Here is a 24,628-nt window from a genome sequence, read left to right as displayed (position 1 = left end):
GCAACTGAAGGACACAGTAAAACGAGGGATGTGCTTTGCCCATTGGTATTGAGATGTCTATGCCACGCTTCGCAAGTATTTGTTGTTCTGGGCAGGTTTCCCTAGTACGAATGTAACAATTTCATGTATTTGGAGGGAACATGAGCTGCTGCCTACCTCTGCCACGTCTACGATCCATAACATAATTATCCTCAAAGTAATCGAAGATTGGGGTTAGCTCATCCATAACATTTTCTTGGAGAATATCGAAAGCATGAACTATATCATTCTCTGGTATGAAGTATATTATTTTAATGTACCGAAGTACATATGATATTTCCATGCAGATATTCTGCGTCATCATACGATGAAAGAGTAATGGAACGGAGAAAAATTCTCTCCGGCGCCGAGATTTGAACCCGGGTTTTCAGCTCTACGTGCTGATGCTTTATCCACAAAGCCACACCGGATACCCACCCCGGCGTCAGACAGAATCGTCTCAGTTTAAGTTCCAACTCTTGGGTTCCCTCTATTGGCCGCCCTCTGCACTACGTCATAGATGTCTATGATCCGTCGGATCCCGGCCAACTAGTCACTCATAACGAGTGCATCTCAGCACATGTGTGGACTTCAGTCCTACGTTCATAGACATCTATGACGTAGTGCAGAGGGCGGCCAATAGAGGGAACCCAAGAGTTGGAACTTAAACTGAGATGATTCTGTCCAATGCTGGGGTGGGTATCTGGTGTGGCTTAGTGGATAAAGCATCAGCACGTAGAGCTGAAAACCTGGGTTCAAATCTCGGCACCAGAGAGAATTTTTCTCCGTTCCATTACTCTTTCATCGTCTGGTATAAAGGCCAATGCAACCAAGGAATGAAACTAGCTTCTTAGTTCGGTGTTCTCTTCTTCTTCAAGATATTCTCCTGACAGTCCTTCTGTTTGAATACGTATCATTTTATATAGTAGATATTATCAAGGGAAGCAACACGAAGGGGGAGGGGGGAATTGTGGTGGAAAATAGTAATGAGGAAATTAAATTGGTGACAAAATATAGTGATGACAAAAGTGATGGTGACAAAATGTTGTAGTGACAAAATGTAATGTGATGAAATCAATGGGTAATGAAAAATTGGTGACGAAAATTCTGGGTCCCCAGTAAAACACAGTTCTCGTACAAATTCTACAAACTGTGCACATACTAAAAAGAAAGTGTAATGTGAAATTTAGTTTGTATAATTTATGTAAGGTTAGGTATCTGTAAATAAGTTTTTCGGTACGTACTTGGACTCAAGCACTGTATACTCAAGAGCCTTAAGAACAAGTATGCTCTAGGTTAGTGGAAATAATATTCACGTTATCAAGAATGACAAAACAACAATGATGGTGGTGACAATAACCACTGATACGAGATGAATTATTTCTGGGATTGGCTTCAGTTTAATCTGGAAACTCTATATAAAAACTAATACAAAGATTATTACTGAAGTTGCACTTCTATTTATATTTCTCCTGGTATAAGTCTCTCAAGCAGTACAAAGATCTATTTCCGCCATATTTCTTTTTCATTACTTGTAGTCTTAAAAGCTTAATATTACATTCAAGACTAGTATCCTTTCTATTCATCATACAATATAATATACACTATACATAGTATAACTTTTAAAGTTACATCAATTATACATGACAACATATAAACACATCGGCTTTATATTTCCTTTCTAGAAAACTATAACATTAATATAACAGTTTTCTTTACTAATATAAATTTATATTTCTCATCTGAAATGATACACTACGAAGTATTTGACACTAAATACTTCACATATGAGATTGTAACTATTCCAGAATCTTAGACCTTATCCATGCTCTCTCCTGAAGAAATAAAAAGTATTTTCACAATATTGTTTAAAATTTTCTGTAACACTGTAATACCATCAAACATTTATTTTAACATTAATAAACCTATGAACACAGCATGAAATGATTTAATGTAACACTCCCGAGTATTACACACAACGTTTATGAATATAAATGCGAATAAACAATGATACTATGGAGCTATATAATTTATAGGTCCTTCTATGAATTGTGACAGCTGATACAATAATAATTACTGAGAACTGATAACACAACTTATTTCATTATGTAGTATGTTCAATATCACATAATGCAAATGCAATAGTTAAAATGGAAATATATTAACAGCACTGTTCTTACGAGTGATTTGCTTTAAGCGTGTAAACAGCACAAAAAGAAAACCGTAAAAAGAACTACATATTAAATGAATTCAGAGACAAAATTAAATTGCATTACTTGTTACAATCTTCTTTTCCCCTCTCTCACATTCCATTTGACCCATTTTCCACAACATGATAAAAATATAGTGTAATAAACATGAAAGAAAGAAAATAATTTCCAGAGATCAATACTTAAATTTTTACTATTTCACAATGAAGATGAAATCTAAGGACTGCTACATTGCTTACACTAAAAATATAAAGTACAATGATACTGGACAGAAACACTTTAAACTTCATAGCACCATGTAAGTGTCTATTAGATATGGCATTTATTTTATATTTATTTAATTTGCTCTCATTTTTAGTATGATTTTATTTAATTTGTGGTGTTATTTACCCTATATTATTCTATACTTTTATGTCAGATTTAGTCTGTTTATTTTTCTGTAAACTCTGTGAATCGAGTTTAATTGTAAGGCCTTCTTTAAAGACAGAAGAATTATTATGCTAAGTAAATCATATAGAGGAAGTCTCATCAGAGTTCCATAGTCGATTTTTAATTTAGAGTTCATTAAGGAAAAGAAAGATTATATTAAGTAAGCTGTGAAAAATTATCAAGGCAGAAAATATAACATGATCAATTACAGGTTTCTTAGCTTTAAAGTGATTAGCAGACTGAAGATGTTCATGCAATTGCATGCTTTTATTGAAGCAGAAAATTTAGAGCTTGTTAATTATATTCGCATTTCATAAAATATAGATTCATATGAATCCCGTTTTATCTTGCAAGTTTTGCTACAATTGCATGTTTTTATTTGTTTAGCATAAACATGGCATATTATACTTTTTCAGCTTTGTTGGTTTTTCCGTTTTGCAATGCTCATTTCTGGGTAGTCTACGAGAAAGCCTAGTGTAAATAAGGGCTCATTTTGGTTTTCTGCATGCAGCAATAAAGCAACTAGAATGAGGTGGGGAGAACACTCACTTGCAAAAGCTTTAGGCCTGGAGGAAATTAGCCAAAAATCAGCACAATGCGAGGTTTGCAAGCCTGGTAATTAGACAAAAAGGAAATTGTGTTGGACAATAATCCAGGATTAGCAAAGCTGAAAGAAATAGAAAAGGTGCTGAACGATGTGATAGTAATTTCAGTGAAAAAGACGCGTCATTTGTATCATCTTTTGAATAGGATATTGCTCACAGCATGTGATAATATTGAATTGTCTTCTCATCATACAAAATTGTTTTTACAGACGTAAGCATAAGACTGTAGAAAATTTAGAAAGAAATCTGATTGTTTATTTTAATGCAAGTTACGGCAAATGACAGGTTAATTTGTAATAGATATATAGAATTTAACTACACAGCATTTTAAGTTCCCTTTTTGATTTTATGCCAACTATGATATGTACTTAAAATCAATTTTGGCCCTATGATTGTTTAGTGAGCCAATTCAGAAAATTTTGTGGCATATTTTTATTGCGTGTTTTGCCACTTTTTGTAGCATGCTCAAATAACAAAACATTTGCTCTTTGGGAGTACGAACATTTTAGTCGAATAGTATATATTAAGGCAGACTTCAAAAGCCTATTTTGTTTTCAGATAGCTTCCCAAATAGTCTTTTAACCAATTCAAATTCTAACTGTAGATCTTTCGCATAACATCATAATACTCAATAATTTCCTCGTTTTCACTTTTTCATGATTTTACAAAAATTTAAATTCAAATAAGATTAATATGGGGGAGATTTAGGTTAGGGAAAATTCTAATAGATTTTGTTAAAATAATTTACAACTTTGTAACTGTTACATCAATCTTTATTTTTAATAGACATGTTCAATAAAACATTTTTTTTTATTAACTAGGTGCTCAATAATCACCATGTATTTCAATCTTGTACTCTCATCTGCACAAAGTACACTTTCCAAACAAAATTTCATATGTTGTTATAAGATTTTGAGCTTTGCAACAATATATTGAGATTTAGTTTTTCCAACGTTTTGGAATAATTTAAAGATTTCATATTCGTGCCATATGAGATCTAAAAGTTACACCTACACTATTAGGTCTGTTACAATGGAAATCCAAAACATTTTTCAAGTTTCGAGAGATACTATTTTGAGGGCTGTTCCTTTATTTAAGTAATTCAAAACCTCGAAAGAATTAAATTCTCATGAGGTTGCAAATCACAAAATCTCCTTTAAACTCAATCACCACGAAAGTCTGAAATATATTCCTTATGTCTTATTAAGAAATGCTCTTAATTATATTATTGTTCAGTCAACTGACCGAAGACAAGTCTGAACCTCACAAGTGATAACAAGGCACCACTTATGAGGCAACTAGGCCAGGAGATAATGGGGTAGGGTGGCCAGTTCCTTTCCCCCCTCTTAACTATGAGTACTTTTATTGAAAATATTAATCATAAATATTATTTTCTTCCGTTTAAAAATACCTGAAGTCTTACCTAGAAATCTTCCCACTGACAGTTCAATTGGCAAATGTCTTTCTGAAAACTTCAGTGTTTGCAAGAATTTAAACAAAAACTTGTAAAATAAATGTAGCTTTAAAATTTGTCTTTGAGATTCAGGGAATATAGAAGTTACAACATATGCTGCTTTTGCTTACAGCATTTCTTCTACAAATAAAATGTTATGAAAAGAGCAATGCTGCTAATATTCTGTCTTGTAGCATTATAACAGACTAATAAATCTTTGTTTGACAATAGTCAATGAAAAAGGAATGCAAGAGAAGATTTTAAATCACTCGTTACTAATAATTAATGCATAAATAAAGATAAGATGAATAGAGAAAAGAAGAATATTTGGGAAAACTTTAGAACACAGACTGCACCTACCAAATTATGTCTTAAAATACTAAAAAGAGCAGATTTGTCTGCGTTTGTCGAATGTGCATCATTATATTTACGAAAAGACACTCTTCAGTGCCAGTAATTTATTTTGTGTGCCAGGGGCAGATGCAGGATTTTTTTTCGGGGAGGGATTTGAGGAGATAGTAAAAATGGAGTAATGAGAAATAAGTTTATATACTCACAATTTGTTTCCGAATCACAAACATTTACAAATTGGCCTGAGTAGCGTAGTCGGTATAGCCTTCTGTGCTCGAAGTTGCGGGTTCTACCCCAACCTAGCTCGATGGCATTTAAGTGTGTTTAAATGCGACAGGCCTCATATCAGTCGATTTACTGGGATGTAAAAGAAGTCCTGAGGGAAAAAATTCTGGCACACCGGCAATGCTGATATAACCTCGGCAATTGTGAGTGTTGTTAAATAAACCATAATTTTTTAATTTTAACATTTACAATGACTGCAATACAAAAACAATGACAGACTGACATTTACAGAAGAAGGCAACGACGCTTCTTAGATATTTCATCCAGTACTTCATGAGCTTTTACTTCTACATTTTTATATAGACTATATACATCAAGGCCAGTCAATTTAATCTGTCTGCTCCCATCGTGCTCCTCAAGTAAGTCTTCAAATACTGCACTGTTGAGAACCACCATTCTGGTGTTGCTGTAGTTACAGGCAACATATAGAAAAGTTTCAGCGCCTTGCGAGTGCAGGGAAAAATAATTTCATTGCACCTGTTCAAAGATGATATAAAATCAGCAGGTATTAGGTGGAGATTTTTCTGATCAAGGAAATTTCTTCTCCACATCTTCAATTCATTGAAGAAAGACTCTGGTGAGGCATCAACATCATTGGGGCCACTGATTTACTACAGCCTCAACAACAGTTTCTAAATCTTCATCTGATGCTCGCACTATGTTTTCAGGCAGCAAAGTTTGTATGGACTTAGGATTCTCTTATGATTTAAAAACCTGTCCTTGAGCTGACTAATGAAATAATCTAAGAAGAGAAGGAAAATTAAAAGCATAAAAAACTCTATGACTCTCTGTCTTGAAGTAAGAACGCTGTGTTTGTCTTCCTGCAGTTTTTGGAATTTAACATTTTAGCAAAGAGAATTTACGTGGAAAACTCTCTAATTCCTATGTACATTCACGAATTAAAATTAATATTATTTTTGTTTCTTGTTTCGTATTTTTCTCAAAATTTCGGGAGGGGATATATCCCCTTAATTCCCCCCTTGCATCCAGCCCTGTTGTGTGCACAAGGTTGGAATTTTGAAGTAAGAGGGAAAGGGTGCAGTCCGTGTTCTGGAGTTTATCCGAATATTTAACAGTAAACAGAAAATAACATGCTTGACATGAAAATTATTACAGTATTGCTTTTCTTTCTGTTTTAATTTCGAGGGCTATCGACTATACATTCAGTCCTGGATACTCTGCAATCTCATATTTTCTACTTTATATCCTGCTTTGTTCGTCAGAGGCCTCTGCAGCCTGACACACTGTTTTGCAGACGTCTGGAACCTCAATTTAGATGTTGACCCATAGAGACATTGTCTGCTAAGTAGGAAAAAACTAGAATGATAAACTGCTGGCCAGTAAATTATGCCTAGAGCCTTTCAGTGAGGAAAAGAGTTCTTTTGCATGCTGCAGAGTTAGGACATGGAATTTTAGCTTTACTTCCCTTCTGAATGAACTCACAATGCCAACTTTTGTTTTCATACATTATCTACGTTATTTGTATAAATTTACAGTGATTTAAAATTATTTCATGTGTCAAACCTTTGATAGAACATGATAAAAGGTCAACTCTTAATACATAGGTTGGATAAACAGTAATGGCAACACTGCTGTCACGTGACGATGGTGCGTTCGAGAGTTGCCAGCTGTATGGACATGAACAAGGACTGTTAGATGAGTTAGTGTAGCCAGCGGCAACAGAACTCTGTCAATCTACTGCAGTGTATAGAACGTTGACTGTCATAGGGATAGTGCGAGCGCCCTAAGATCATGTTTACGAAACTAGAGCAACGTTCCTGGATCAAAATTGAAGTGGCACGAGGTTGTAGTGCACAAGAATGTTTTCAGGGACTGCGTGAAGCTGTGGCGATGCAGCGTTGCCATATCGCACAGTGGCATGATTGGTTAAAGCGTTTCGGGAAGGCCTTGTTGGAAGTGCTGTGAAGGTGATGTTCATTGTGGCGTATGACATTGATGAGGTAATACTGCACCACGCTGTACCTCCAAGGCAGATAGTAAACGCGGACTACTACTGCAGCACCACCTTCGTTCAGCCCTCAGGAGAAAACGACGACACTTGGGGGTACAGAACCGCTGCTGCTGTCAAGGACCTCTTGGGTCGCTGGCAATGGGACATTCTGGAACATCCTCCGTACTCACCCGATATGATCCAAGCGATTACGATCTTTTCACCAAAGTGAAAGAACCACTGCGAGGGACCCGGTACAATACCAGAGATGAACTTATCCATGCTTTAGGGTGGTCAATACGGAACATCAACAAAGATGGACGTGCTGATGGTGTACGACGCCTTCCAAACATTTGGCAAAAGATAATAAATATGGGGGGCGACTATATAGAAGGTACGTAAATGTTGTACCCCTGTGAATAAAGCCATGTCAGAAATATCGAACTGTTGCCATTACTTTTTATCCAACCCAAGTATAAAATTAGAATTAAATTTAACTCCATTTAAAAGACATACTTTTCGCGGATTTAATGTCCTTAAAAGCAAAATGAACATTTAAAATGTCACTTAGCATTTTCTCGGATTCCACAGTAAGATACAGAACACGAAGTCAAACTGCATACCTATTGTGTGATTTTTATTAATCAGCTGGTCAGACACCCATCTGCAGTTATTAAACAGAGCGGACAGGAATATTTTAGACCACCAACCTACAATTAAGTACTTTCACTCTTTCATGTTCACTTACCCTTTAGTTGAAGGGGTTCATGCTTAGTTACCTAATCTGATAAAGTTTATTAAATTTTAATTGCACGAGCTAGTGTTGTCCCTTAAGATAACCAGAAATTCTGTTTCACTCTTTAACTACAACAATTAAACGATTTAATTTATTTTTTCAGAGAGTTACAAGTGAGACTGCGTAATACAATATATTCTGCTGTACAGGAGCAACTACAATTGATAAAAGCATAGCTATGTTTAAATGATGTCACATACTGATATAATTTTTTATTAGAATGAGCGTAGAATGGTCAGCACATTAATTGCCAAATAAACTTAAAAACAATGTTGTAATTAAAACTTTCCAGAAGTTTGTGTGAAGAATAATATTACAAATAATAAAATTAAGTAAGATGTAGAACATGAGCCCACCTTCAGACTGATATTTTAGAATTTATTTTCAGACTCTGTTTTTTTAATTTTTCTAATAGTTCTTTCAAATTTGTCCGATAATTATGTACACTTTTAAAAATTTTTTCAACTTCCAGTTAGTTTGTAAAGTTAGTTTATAAATTCCTAATTTATTTTGTGATACCTATAAAAACATACACCCAGTAGCTCCTCTCTTAAGTTTGATTTCTGCTGCTTCAAATATCATCTGGTTTCTTAAATGTCCAGCCCTCATTTCAATACATTGTGGTATCATATCAGTCTTGTACTAGTGAGGGTTTGAAAATTTGATTTGTGCCTTATATTATTTTCATACATAATTATTAAGATTTTTATGCCTTTATGCCTTTTTCATTTCCACATGAAAAATTATAACCTATTCTATTCCTAGAAACATCGTAATTTTAGTTCAATCAGTAAATAAGGGCACAGAAAACTCTTTGACAGTCTTTTGTAGGTTGTGTATTGCAAGTTGAAATTCATCTTTGGTTTTGGCTAAAATTACTTGGTCATCTGCAAATAACATTGTGCCTAAGGTGAATTTTCTGTTTAGTGGTGGTAACATTTACCTATGCATCCATATAAATTATAAATAAAAGTGGGAAGAGACCACAGTTTTGGCTTATTTTGACTGGTATCCATTCACATGTATTTTCACAGAAATATTTTTGTGGCTCAGAAAGGAATGCATTTTTGTTTTTCAAATTACGCTGCAAATATAAGCGAAGGCGTTGCAACACTTTTTCCTGGCGGGAGAAGAGGACTTGGAAATTTAGTAGAGATGGTTCGCTTCAATGGTGCAGAGCGTACTTTCTGTTTGCAGTCGTATTACCAAAACAACAATTCCTACAAAACTACTCAACGTTTATTTTGTGCACATTTTCACCTGCACGACATTAGACAATGTCCAAGTGCAAATGTGATTAAACAATGGGTAAGGAAATTCGAGGCAACTGGTAACACAACAAACAGGCGACCTGTAGGTCGCCACAGGAGCATCAGGAGCGAAGATAACATTGAGCGTGTTCGGCAATCTGTGGCAGCGGACTCACGCCGATCAGTACGCAAACGAGCTGCGACTCTAAATTTGCACCGATCCAGTTTGTGGCGCATATTGACAATTGACCTGGGTTTATATCCATACAAAATCCAGTTAGTGCAGATGCTGAAGATAACTGATTACGCTGATCGTCTTGCTTTTGCAGATGAAATTTTAACTCGTTTCAATGATTTTAACAGCATTATCTTCAGTGATGAAGCCCATTTTCATCTGGATGGATATGTTAATAAGCATAATTGTCACTACTGGTCGACAGAAAACCCTCAAAAGAAACATCAGCGACCTCTGCACAGCTACAGTCACAATAAGGGCTGCATTGTCATCTCAAGGGATCATAGGGCCGTTCTTCTTTAAAGATGGGTGTGGTCGTACCGTAACAGTGAATGCAGACCGATATTCCAGGATGATTGAAAGGTTCTTAGGTCCCGCACTTCAGAACTTCGTAGGCTTCAATGATGAAACGTGGTTCCAGCAAGATGGGGCTACGAGCCATACTACAAATGTGTCCTTACGAACTATCGGAGCATTGTTCCCAGAGAAACTCATCTCAAGGAGGGGTGACATTAACTGGCCCCCTAGGAGTCCCGAATTAACCCCACTTGACTACTTCTTCTGGGGATACCTAAAAAGTCGGGTCTACAGCACAACTCCAGCCAATCTGCAAGAGCTGAAGGACAACACTCCACAACACATGTTACAAGCTGTCGTTGGCAATTTCAGGACACGTCTGGAGGAGTGTCAGCATCGTGAGGGTAGACATTTGAATGATTTAATTTACCACACACGATTTTCCAAGGTCTGTATTTTGAGTTTACTTCAATTAAAATTGTGCATAAATACAAATAACCGAGTTATAATTTAAAGAAAAATGCATTCCTTTCTGAGCCACTCAGGTATATGTTATATAGTTCATGTATTATAAGAATTTCAAGTCTGTTGGCGACTTCTTTCACTCCAGAGTACACCTTCTCGCTGAAAGAATTTAATTTAATCTAATTAAAAAAGGCCATGTAACATACTACAGTAGAACACAAACAGACAGCGAAAACTAGGGTTGCCAACCCTCCCGTATTCTTGCACTAACCTGCAGTCAGTTTACTTTATGAACTCCAACATACATCTAGCTCGTAATGAACGAGAATTCCTTCTTTGTCGTTTGATAATTGTAAATAAAATGTATCTTCTGTTATGATAAAGAGTTACTGCAGATGGTTACAAACCAGATGGTACTGGTGTCTACTGTCAATAAAGAAAGTGAATATTAATTATCTTCTTCCCAGAGAAGTTGAATGCTGAGTTGTATATTTTCATGTTCGTAACATTTCATACTATCACAAATCGTGACATTAAACAATGCTAATCACGTGATTTGGATTGTGGAGTTGGCATCAGAATTGGAAGCATTTTTTGTGTATTAGGTACTTTTTTACCGATCGTCACTATTCTTAGGTCCACAAGATACTGTTAATAAGTTCCAGCTAAATTACTTAAAATGTACTGTTATACCGCTTTTACATTGTGTAGAAATGATACTTCATTATAGGACAACACACATCAAGTGTAAGAAAAATTTCTCTGTAGTAAAAATATTATAAATAGATAAAAGCTGGGAATAGTAATCTCAATGCTTTTAAATTCTGAAAGTAATCTTAAATTGAAATCTAAATATTTTCCTATTATCTTTTAAAGTTTTCACATAATTATTTTCAGTAATTCGTAAGTACAGTAAAACCCCGATTATCCGTCACCCTATTAACCGAATGGTGGAATATCCGACTGTCTTTCTCTCTCGCAGAAAAAAGATATTTAGTACTGTACATTATATTAGTACGAATTTTTTCTACATATTGTTTTTTTTTTTTTTTTTTTTTTATACAAATCTTTACCCTTACGCATTATGGTCTACTCTTCGAATGGCCCTACTGTTTAATTTCTGTGTAAAATGTCTTCTACAAGTGTCAAAAGAAAACATGTTGTACTACGGAAAAAAGTGAAAGTAATTGAGTGGTTTAGGAAGAGAGAAAATGTGGTTCATCTCACATCACAATACAAGATATGAATTACAACTGGGCGCGATTTAGGCTAATGAAAAACAAAATATAAACTGTATAAAATTTGTAAATCTACAACATGAGACCTCTACTATTCCTATCTTTCCACAGACAGTGGTCACAAGGAGTTTCCTAGACTATTAAAAATCCGTCATTGAAAACCACACTTAAGTACAATAAATAATGATTTAATAACTGACTTATCGAAAAATCGAACATGAATTGTAAAAAAACAGACAAATTAGTGAACTTCTGATCCACTACCTAGCGTATTAAAGAAAAGACCATGAAGGAAATTACGAAAATATTATGCACTTAGTTTATGAAAACTTTTTATGGTACGGATTATCCGATTTTTTCGATTAACCGTTCATTCCACCCCTTTCATTACCACGGATAATAGAGGTTCTGCTGTATAATAAAATGAGAATAACAGGACCAATGTTAAAAAACCAGAGAGTTTATCATCAGGTTAGTGATGTAAAATTAATTCACTGAAGTCGAAAATGATAAATGTACAGTATATTTACAGTTTTTTTTATTACTGTGTATATTTTATTACTTTATTCATTTTATATAAAAAGAATGGAAAATTCTCTTAATAAAATTAAAACATAATGCAACTGCCTCAATATAATGAAAAAAGTTTCAATTTTTATACATCAATACATAAAAATAGACTGATTGTCTGTTGTAGTGCTCCTGTAGATCTATCTACCTGCAAAGGGGATGCTGAATAAGCTATATCTTACTTAAAGATGGCAAGTCAAATTTATAATGAGAACTCTTTACTGGTTAATAAATATAATACCTCACTGTGTGTACCAGTAAGAATTTTATGACAAAGTGAATGTTTCCGTAATTTGATATGATATAAATTAATGTGTTACATATATACAAGTCTTCAAAAGACTTCATTCAAATTAAAGACTCATTTTATTGAGATTTAGAATTCTCTAGACAAATCTTAAGGAGTACATGTGTATTTCATAGGTCAGGATATTCACAAGAACACAGACATCAATATTTGAAATCTTCTATAAATATGAGTTTCAGATATATCAATATAAGAAATATGTTTCTATAACAAAATTATTTAAAAAATGAGAATCCACATTTTGTATTTTATATTACATGGTCTAATATATAGACAGTTACTTTGAAATTTAAATGCTTCTATTGAATGCAGTGTTATACAACTTCTTCTTAAACACAACACACACAAAGTCTAACATATCTATTGCAGAGGAATGTTTACAATAAGTTTAATAAACTTAATATCATATTATGCAGCTTTCATATTTCTCTTTCATTCTAAGCGGCCATTAATTGAATTTAAAAACTTATTACAGACTTGATTAATTTTCTTACTTTCTAATATCTGAAGGACTAACTGTTGAATGTCTTGTGTTAGAAAGTTGCCAATATGCATCAAGGAATGTTAATTTGCCAATATGTTAATAAAATTTGTGAAATCTATTAGAGTTCAACAACAATAACACACTCTGGATTCCAGTAAATAAAATAAATACATTTAGTGAAAAAAAAAAAGCATAAAATTCAATTCTATATATAAAAAAAGTAATTCAATATATTGTTAACTATTTATAATCTAGGAAATTCGTCGACAAGGAAATTGATGAAGTTCGTTACTAGTGAAAGATTCTTTTCCTGTATAGAAGAAAGATGCATTGTCATTACATTTAAATGTTCCATCACCAAAAGTCCACAAATACCCGACTGAAATCACGTGTCTTCCAATGCTTGTAACTACTGTTTTTTGTGATGATTAATTATTACAACAAACAACATATTTTTATGTACAACACATAAGTAAAGAAGAAGTCTTAAGAAATATGCAAAATATGTTTTGTAATTTTTTTTCAGAGTCTACTGCCACATCATCTTCACCCATTTTTAAGTTAATGAAAAAAAAAAGTGTGTTTGATAGGATCATTATTGGATATCAAGGATGCAATCAAAATTCTTTCTCCCCCCCCCCCCAAACAAAAATTAAGCAAAATTCATTAGTTTGAAACAACTGCCGACAATTAAGTACCAAAAAAGAGCTGCATATAAAGTAACTAAAATTATAAATTACGAGCTTATAAAATAAGCAAAGTTCAATACTTGTAAGATGTCATTCATAAAAAAAAAATAAAATGCTATAGGTGATGTTTACTTTTTGTACACACTGGTATTCCCAACTCAAGTTTATATATTCATTGATTAAAGTTCTCGTTAACACTTTGTTAAAAACATAAAATTTACTCTGTCACACGTTAAAAGTGTTAAAATTGTTAAAAAGGTATTTACCTTCGACAGACGGCCCGTTTCGACGCTATTTGTCGTCATCTTCAGTGTCTCCTGAACCACTGCTGATTTTGGCAGTGGTATCGACAACTGCACATCGCAGAGCCAAAATCAGCAGTGGTTCAGGAGACACTGAAGACGACGACAAATAGCGTCGAAACGGGCTGTCTGTCGAAGGTAAATATCTTTTTAACAATTTTAACACTTTTAACGTGTGACAGAGTCAAGTTTATAATTTTTTTTACCAACAAACTGTAGCATGTTCAAATTCTTTTTTCCACTGCTCACTTGGAAATAAATGGAAGACATCCGAACACAAACTGTGATAATGAATTACGCAATCATTTGTTACCTTTGTTAGATTTTGTAATTATATATTTACTATTAAAGATTTGGAAACATCTGTAGACATATTGGTTTACTTGAAATGCAGTGAGGTTAGTTGGGGATGCTTGGGTTATCGTCAGGAGCCGGCCCGGCTATCAATGTGCTGGTTACCGTGAGGAACACGTGCGCATCTCCGGCACTTTTAGGCCTACAATCCTACTGTTACAATGCTTAAAAGTTACAGTACTTACCAAGCTCACATTTATTGCTCAAAATGTCCTCCATTTACTGCAACACACATTTGACATCTTTTTATGAAGTTTGCAGCAGTCACTCTGTAGGGCCTTAATTTAATTAATTTTGTCGCTACACGAGCAGAACTTTTACTTATTCCAGTTTCCTGCGCTAAACGTCAGAGAGATTTTTGAGGGGTGTGTTCCTATCTTCACCAATCTCGTCTAATTTCTCTTTTGACAGAACACGGCGTTCTCTTTTCGGTTTTTCATCGTTTACCGAACCTGTCCGCATGAACTTCTTATAAAGTCTTCTTATTGTACTGCCAGCTGGAACAGGTCTCTCTCTGGAAACTTTTCCCGAAATTTGCGTCTTGTCGCCGCACAAGATTTTCGTTTCCGTATGTATGTATGTATTATATAGACAAGTACGTTCACGTAATGACGAAGTCATTACAACAGTAGCTTACACAGAGCACTTTAAACTTAACTTAAACTTTTAATATTACAACTTTCACCACCAACTTACTTCTCACAACACAACACAACACAACTAAAGCGAAACTGCAGTGTCACTTATTGCTTGCAAGCACCAGGAGTGCAGAGGCACTATTCCCGGTGATTATGCCATCTCTTGGCGGGGAATGGCTCCTGTAAAACCCGAGCGTCCACATACATACATAAATGTTCTGTCCCAGGAACAGGTCTTTCACTGCAAACCCAGCTTTCTCCAATCTTTCCTATTTTCTGCCTTCCTCTTAGTTTCCGCATATGATCCATATATCTTAATATCATCTATCATCTGATATATTTTTATGTCTTGAACTCTTCTCCCATTCAACTAACCTCACTGTATGTGGTTTAATAAGAGAATATTTTTTTTATAGAAGTTCATCACTCACTTTCTAGTATGTTAGACAACAGTTACAAACTCATGTCAACTTCCTTGATCGAAAAATTCCCTGTAATATTTGAAAAAACACTTTCACTGAAGAAAAGAAAAAGTAGTGATAACATATATTAAAAAAGATAACCAAAGATATGTCTATATGGAAGTTGCATAATGTAATAGTTCCGATAGAAAGCATGTAATAATGCCCTCAATTCTTTTATGAAAATCACATTGTGGTTTCACTTGTGACTGATTATTAAGGTGCAGGTCGCAGATTTCGTATAAAAATAAAGTGCAGAAGAACTTCGATTATAGTCATTAATTCATTCCTAAGAACTGACAGTCATCTTACAATTCATTTTGATTTTTCAGATAAATCAGTTCAAGGTTATAAATTTATTTTTAAAGTTTTTCAATCCTACGATTTATCATTTGTTGCAACAATTCAAGGTTATAAATTTATTTAAAGTTTCTCAATCATATGATAAATTTATAACAGACAGTTAACTAAAAAACGACAATCGAATTGCATGAACAGGTAGTAACTTCGCAGATTTCGTATAAAAATAAAGTGCAGAAGAACTTCGATTATAGTCATTAATTCATTCCTAACAACTGACAGTCATCTTACAATTCATTTTGATTTTTCAGATAAATCAGTTCAAGGTTATAAATGTATTTTTAAAGCTTTCAATCCTACGATTTATCATTTGTTGCAACAATTCAAGGTTATAAATTTATTTAAAGTTTCTCAATCATATGATAAATTTATAACAGACAGTTAACTAAAAAACGACAATCGAATTGCATGAACAGGTAGTAACTTCGCAGATTTCGTATAAAAATAAAGTGCAGAAGAACTTCGATTATAGTCATTAATTCATTCCTAACAACTGACAGTCATCTTACAATTCATTTTGATTTTTCAGATAAATCAGTTCAAGGTTATAAATGTATTTTTAAAGCTTTCAATCCTACGATTTATCATTTGTTGCAACAATTCAAGGTTATAAATTTATTTAAAGTTTCTCAATCATATGATAAATTTATAACCGACAGTTAACTAAAAAACGACAATCGAATTGCATGAACAGGTAGTAACTTCGAACACTAAGCTTCATTACAATCACATTGATTAAATTAAAAATATACACAACATCTATTAGTAGTACCATTACATAAAAACTTAATGAATACCGTGTGACCGTAAATAATTAAATAAATTGATATCACTGTTGAATAATGCAGTTCAAGGAGCTGTCTTTAATGTCTACTGTGATTACTTAACTCTAATAAAAAGAGAGCTCACTCACTGTGAGGTAAACAGTTGATTATTACTCCGTATACAAATAAAGGGTCTGTTTACATAGTAGTAATATCGCAATTCATGAGCTTACATTCATTTTATTATTTCAGGTTCTACTAATTGTATCAAATTTTTACATTAATGAGGGGCGTTTTCACAAAACTTAAACATCTATAAAATGTTTAAATTTGAGATACTGATGGATCATTATGTTGTAGCACCAGCAAGGTCAGAATCTAATTAAACTTGATATTTACTGGTGAAAAAGCAAGTAAAATGCTAGTTTTCACAAAACTTAACATCTACTTCTACTGAGTTTTAACAATACATATTTACGAAATATTTTACTCAAGCTTTTATTTGTTAAAATTAAATTGTCCTCCTTTCTCATTTGATGATCTTAGTACAGATCCAAACATGAACAATTCACATGGTTCAGAGATGCATCCGAAGATGAAAGCAAACATTAGAACTGCTTTGCAGCTAGTTTGTCATTAAATAACTTTGTTAACAGTAGACAATTTTTTTTTATAAATGACACCAAAAATAAAACAGGCCACATTTTTAAAAACCTATGACAACAAAAGAAATCTGCAAGGAAGATAGTAGAGAGGAGAATAAAAAAAAATGATGTGTGTCAGTATTATATAATGTGCAAAGGAAGGTGGGGTTTTGTCGAAAAAAAATATGGTATTTTAATGTTTGATGTTTTCATATACATATTATGTGACAATCCGATTCTAGCAACATTTTTTAAGACTACAGTTTTCAGAAAGATACTGCATTATTCCCATATTAGTGTACCATTACTTTCCTTAAGACCACATCTTCGGAAACATCGAGAAAGAGTACATTTAGATATAATTCATTTACCATAAAAAAAAAAACATGGATAGTAGGGAAGCATGGTAAGTTCCTAGTTTGTGGTTGGAATGTAAAATATATGACATGAAATTCAAGTCACAGGAAATTTTGAAGAAGCTGTTTTTCAAAATGACTGATGTCCAGTGTTGCATTATAAGAAGAGGGAAATTTTTGTCCAGACATTATGGCGGCCATGTATTGGAGCTGTGGTTCTGAATTCATGAATAACAAATGCAAGAAAGCCTGAGACAGCTCAGAATTTAAGTTTAAAATCCATTTTAGTAATAATAAAAAAAGTGCTCCTAAGAATGTGTTTCAGTATGAAAAACAAATTCTTGGAGCAGTAGTATTGGTTCGAATTGGAGGGGGGGGGGGGAGAATGAGAAGAGCTTTTCCCCTCTCATCAAAGAGTGATTTAAGAATACTGAAGAAAATAGACCAATGAAACAAGACATAAAGAAATTTTAATATAAGAAATGTATTTCCTAGTTTTTATGCGCAGCAAGTTTTTAATTCCAAAGGAGAGCAACATTTTAAATTTAAAATAATTTTACTTATTTCACATTCATTTATGAATGTTAATTAAAAACATACTTCTACAGAAAAATTTGCTTTCTGTAGATGTTAAAAGTTTTGTGAAAACCCCTTCAATTATTCCAACAGTACTGTAAGGAATTTGGTAAACACAATTTGATTACCTGTCTCAAAATCACTGATCATTTTTTAATTTATCTTCTAAGGAAATAACATATCTAGACTTGCTTTCTTCATAGCAGCAGCACTTTTCTTTGGAGAAATTTTGCACACAATGTATCTACACCACTACCTGCAAGACCTCACTTATCACAGCAATTTAAAATTGATTCTCCAGGATCCTAATATTAGTGATTCAGCAGGAATGTGCTGATATAATATGGCTTAAAAATAAAACAGGTAGAATCTCAAGATAATCGAAGTTCTATAACCGTACCAAACAACTTAACAGAGAACATAAAACAGAAAGTGTTGAGGTGCTTGAATCCTTACCATTCATTAAAACAAACTCATGAAGTCACAATGCGGTTTTCCATGGAAAATATAATTGCTATTCAACAATGACTGCAACGGCCTTAAACTGCAATTAACAAGCTTTCAAATCATAGATTAAATGTTCGGAGAGTGCATACATCACAAACAGTGCTCGTAACAATGCAAAGATATGTATTAAACAAGTATACATTGCACAGACTTCAAACTGCTGGCTTACAACTGATAGACAATCACTAAACATGAACACATATGAGTAAATGATTGTTGAACTAGAGCAAGGATTTGGGAAATGCGAGTAACTTCTTGAGCAGCATTTCCTGCTCAAGAGATCTTAAAACGCTGATATCAAATGTATTGAAAATCCCACTATTTCAGCTCATTAATTCAAGTTCTGGCCAATAGCGAAACAATATTTAATATTCTGACAGTATACTGCCAATGAATAATAATGTTACACAGAACTGCTTGCCAATATTAAAATTAAGGAATGCTCATATTCCATGCAACATATTTCTTATGACAGTTTTTTTTAACCATGCATCATATATAAAACAGTATCATAAAAAGGAATATAGGGGAGAGTCGGGTAGTATCGGACATGGGGTAATATCGGACAGTGCGTTTCTTTCATCTACCACCATATGGTAGTACCTGAATGACATGGTTACGTTTCTCTATGCGACATCACAGAAACGTAACCATGTCAATCAGGTACTATCATCGTGTGGTAGATGAAAGAAACTCACTGTACGATATTACCCGATGTCCGATACTACCTGACTCTCCCCTAAGTGAAGTTAGGAACGCAGCAAAGTAGTACTAAACAGCTTCATTTAACGAACTTCTTTACACACAGTAAAAGGTTTCTTAGTGATTCATGTGTCTCCACACACTTGGCATATTTATCCCATCAAATTAAATACTATGTGTCACAATAATATACTAGAGAAAAATAATTATAATTCTACTCTCGAATGAATACTGTACAACAAAAATTATCAGTATCAACAAATGTACATAACTGTGTGCCTAAGAGAATAAAAACTTATAACTTTGGTCACAATTTCTTTCAAATATCCTAATTCAGTCACAAACACAATCAGAACATTACCATCAACTATTATAAAATATATTAACACAAAGACTTAAAAAGATAGTTTTGATGATACAAAAAATATTTACCTATCCCACTATCATGATATGAAGCTTGATTGTCTATTTCAACTATATTACTACTACTAACATTCGAGACGTGGGTACACGTGTGAGAATGGTGTTAACACAGACTTCAACACAACCACTCGACCACACTTCTCAACTTATTATAATTTGACATATACAAGGACTAATTTAAAGTAATGTGCTGTTAAAAAAAACAGTATAAACAGATTACAATTAAACAGCGAATTTTAGGGTGGGAGAAGGAAGGAAGCCATTACATTTTCTTTTCCTGAGTTTGTATCTGCCCAAAATATTGCATACACATTTTGCATGAATGTTTAAATCTAAGTACTGTACTGTATATGAGTTTTACAGTGCCTCGAATGTCTTCTATGGCTGTACTAACGCATTCAGAGACATGCAAATAGCAACTCCTTCCCTAGTTTCAGGAAATTTGCAGGGAACAATGACTCTGGATCTCATGACTCTGAATATAGGTTTTTTTGATAGTTTTTTTTTTTTTTTTTTTTTTTAACTGTTATTTATATTCGCTTTAACATCTCTGGTCATATTGCGAGTTAATCTTTTGGGTGAAAACCGAAGGCCTGTGTACTATTATTGTCGAGAATTGTGAACTAGACGACGTCTGTAGATGTATTACTGATTTGTTGTTATATGATTTTGATGATGGATGAAGCCAGTGATATTCAGGGATGTTGTGGCCCAAATTTCCTGGCATTTGCCTTATGGTTGAGGAAAAATCTCAACCAGGAAATTCAACACAACTGGGAATCGAACCCGGGTCCTTTTCATAAGAGATCAGCAAGCTGACCCCTACACCACAGACATAGTCTTTATAGTTTTTGTTTTGTTTAAAAAGTCAGATTATTTGTTCTTGTATATGTTGCAGATTTATTTTTACTAAAATAACACTATATATTAATTTTTGAAGTAGATCTTCAGCATTTTTTCAGCGAGAAATGTATTCTTAATGGTATTGGTTTTATGCTACTACTATTCTGAGAAGCATCAGCCATCCCTCGTACCTTCCATTTTCATTCCAAAGTTTTCAAATCACAATTCATTTGTTCTCTGTTGGAGCTGTAAAATTACGTAATAATATTTCCTCTTTTCTGCCGTTTTTAATCTCATTGAAACATAAAATATATTATATAATAGTAGCTGTTTTATTATTAATTTTTAACGTTTTCCTAAGTCATTTTAAAACCTATTTAATAAGCCTGAAAGGTGCGAATAAGTACACAACATTTACTTTTTAGGAAGGAAAATAGTCTACTGTACAGTTATAATTTAATAGAGAACCTTGTATTTAGATCGCAATAATCATTACGGAATTCTCAATCATTTAGATCGCAGTAATCATTACGAAATTCTCAATCTTCCTGATAAGAAAACATACTTTTTAGGAAGGAAAATAGTCCACTGTCCAGTTATAATTTGTTCAATAGAGAACCGTGCATTTAGATCGCAGTAATCATTACAAAATTCTCAATCATCCTGATAAGAAAACATACTTTTAATTCGAACTATCATGTCTAAGAGACAACGAAGTTGAAAGCAGCATAGAGGGAGTAGTGTCTGACTGAAAGTACATGGTATTGCATGGATCCAGAAGGAACACTCCAATAAAATGTGGTCCTCTCTATTTCAGAAGCTGTGTCTATCTGTTTGTGTGTGTGTCAGGTGTAAATTTCTCTACAGTAATAGTATTCGAGTGCTCTGAAATTAAGTAGAATTTATAAAATCATATCAATACATGAATAACACAGCTGATTATGATAATAAATATTTCGTAAATAATAGTAGAGGAAAGAAAAAGGCTTCCAAAATTATAAGGAATCACAATTTCGAACCTTACACGATTTTAAATGCTACAGTTATATGTTGAATTTTTTAGTCTATTATAATATTCTGCTCTTAGTGATTGCATAATTATACATCAACTTCATAATGATCAATTCCGTATGACACAATGACCATTCCTGTAACTAATTTATTAGCGAAATTATATGAGCAAACTTTTGTAAGAGGTCACGATATCAGCAATATATCATCAGTTTTCTTAGAATTAGCAATTCAAATTTACCATGAACTGGCAATGTTATGTCATATCCATGTTAAACTAGTTACTGCTTAGTTATATACAATAAAAGTAATTTGATACAGTTGTATGAACACTTTCATACAACTGTATCAAATTACTTTTATTGTATATACCTATTCTACTCATGAACACTGTTGCATCTGACCTAATGTATGTAATTTAGTTACTGCTTATTTATTTAGAAATGTTAGCGTATTTTCATTATATTACCCTTTATAATGGTCTAAATAGTAGGCTGTATCATTTTGGTAATCCTTTAAGGGTAACTATCCTTATATTGAATTTTCCTTTCCAGTAAAGCCGAACTATAAATCAAATATTATTTATTGTCTGTAGTCATCATCTTATTATTCAGATATCCCATAAGCAGAAGACCATTAATGAGTATGACTGATAACAAAGTAGTATTTCTTATTATTATTACATCATTCAAAATCTTAATATTCCTAGGGTAGGTATCACGATCATTTATTTTTCAAGTGGTGGTACAGGGGAGAGAAGTAAAAAGAATTATGACGAAAACTTTAGAAAATGTAGTAGGCTAAATGTCTTTGCTTGGCACACTTTTCAGTTACAAAAGTAAGTGTAACAAGCTGTATTTTCAGATCATGTATTTCTATATTCAGACCTAGATCATATATGTAACAGATATGTTGGGGTTATAGGCTTTGAGGTTAACCACTTTTGTCAGGTTTACTACGCTGCCATCTAGTTGTTACATAAGGAGTCACGTCATAATACCCATTTGAATAGCATTAGCGACTGTGCTGCCATCTCATGTTCGTTTACGGCGGACAGGTGGCGATCCTGGCGGTTGTTCTCTTCAAAGTGCTGCCGATTTTAACGTAGCGAGGAGTTATCTGTTACATATATGATCTAGGATTCAGATCACGCATTATTGGCAATTCTCTGTATAAATTAACTGCAACAATTGCACTCGGGGGGGGTGGGGGAAGAGGTAATTGCCTTATGTGCCTTCCGATCTACATGTCAGAATTATTTAGAATGCAAAAAATTAAGGTATATTACATAAGTATTAAACTGTAGGAACTTCTTGCATTTTTTTTTTAAAAGGGAAAGCTACAAAACAAATCGGTACTAATTCACCAATTGCGAAACACATATGGAGGGGAACTTTCTAGCTTTTCATTTACTATTATTATATGTACACACACATATGAAGTGAAGAGCAAAACACACAGAGGATGAAATATAACCTATGCATGATAAAACTGAATGGAAACACTTTCTTCACTGTGATTTTACAATTGAAGCATTGGGCTGAATAACGGTCTATGTTACAATCTTCTAACTGTGCAAGAGGAACAAAAATGTTACATTGTAGACCGTTGTTCCAACCAAGAAAGTCACAGTTGTAATTCATGAAAAAGCGCCTCTGGTACAGATATTGAAAAACAATTTTTGTGACAATTGTGTAAGACTATATAGCGCATTATTCCATTAAAAAGTCGATTTTGAAAAATTGTAACACAGACCGTTTTTCGGTCCCACCACTTCAATTAACGATTATCTGTACTTACTTGTACCATTTGATGTTTGCTGAAACAGTGAGGATTTTCAATATGAAACAAAAAGTCATGGAATCAATTCCTCTTTTCTTCGTAAGAAGATACTAACGTGCCTGGAAGCAACACTGGATAATTGGTAGTACAGTTGTGGTAGAACTGCATTGAAATCGTGCCAGGACAAGATGGACAGAAGAAACTATTATGAGCCAAGGAGACATGACTCTATATCTAAGCACGTGCATCCTCTATTGCACATCTTGAGTTTCTTCTGAACACTCGCTTTATGGTTACACTGATACACAGAAGTTGGTGTTACTGGAGATTAAGGATGCCACGATTCTCAAGAGCATCTTTCAAAGTGTAGAACAACTGAAGTTGTTGTTCTGGTTTTAAATTATAAACCTGAAACAAAATGGTGAACATACTTCAGTGAATAAGATACAATATAATAAGACATTTTATTAGGACAAGTCACCTTTAAATATGTTACCAGATATATTTTTCAGGCAGAATGAACCGAAACGAAATTATGCAAATCTCATCTCCAAAAAATCTCTACTCAGAATGGCATTCCATAATTTTATTACCAGTCCCGAAACTGTCACAAAAGATATATCACTATTTCATTATTTAATTCAAAATGTTTATTTATAATGCAAATAGTTGCAAAGTGTTTAATTTACGATACTGCATTCTCTCGTTCATTTTGCAACAACTGATGTTCATCTTTGCAACCTATGTATAGTTACGTCAAAGGACAATTTTGCTTGAAGAGAAGAGTAAACCTAACACGGAGTTGCTGTATCGCCAGCTGCAATGCCATTTAGTATCAGTTCGAAATAGCAAGTAATAGGGTAGCATAAATGGTAGTTCACGTCGACTAGACATGATTGCTTTCAAAGAGAACAGCATACAGGGACTTATTCTGGATCCATCAGTCCAATTCGAATATCACAGAGGTAAACCAAGAAAAGGAAAACATATAAGAGTCTACAATTCCCTATTATACATCCAAATACCATCCTGTTCGACCATAGGCAGCCATACGTCCAGAAGAATGAGACTGGGTTAGCTAACAGCGTTATTAAAAAACTCATAATTAAGGAGCGGATTCCTATGTAATTAAATATTTTTCTTGTGTGTGATAAAACACAATTAACAAAGTTAAAAATTCCAAATGTCAAGTTTCAAATTTAAAACCCAAATTTTATTTCACATACAAACACATATTTTCACAAAAAATTTATGTAAATACATATTTTCAGG

General features: G+C 33.6%; 1 protein-coding gene across 2 annotated transcripts in view; it reads right to left on the bottom strand.

Annotated features, from left to right (window-relative positions):
• Positions 1-1,768: 1,768 nt before the first annotated feature.
• Cds (CDP-diacylglycerol synthase) overlaps positions 1,769-24,628 on the bottom strand; it is an 83,186-nt gene continuing 60,326 nt past the window's right edge. For both annotated transcript variants that reach the window (XM_069837748.1, XM_069837740.1), the window contains one exon: positions 1,769-23,764. In XM_069837748.1, coding sequence (XP_069693849.1) covers positions 23,675-23,764 — 90 coding nt within the window. In that variant the 3' untranslated portion in view covers positions 1,769-23,674. The remainder of the gene's footprint in view (positions 23,765-24,628) is intronic.

This window comes from Periplaneta americana, chromosome 1 (genome assembly GCF_040183065.1).
Source record: "Periplaneta americana isolate PAMFEO1 chromosome 1, P.americana_PAMFEO1_priV1, whole genome shotgun sequence".
NCBI lineage: Eukaryota > Metazoa > Arthropoda > Insecta > Blattodea > Blattidae > Periplaneta > Periplaneta americana.
The sequence above is the reverse complement of the archived record's forward strand: the minus strand, read 5'-3'. Positions and strand labels throughout refer to the sequence as shown.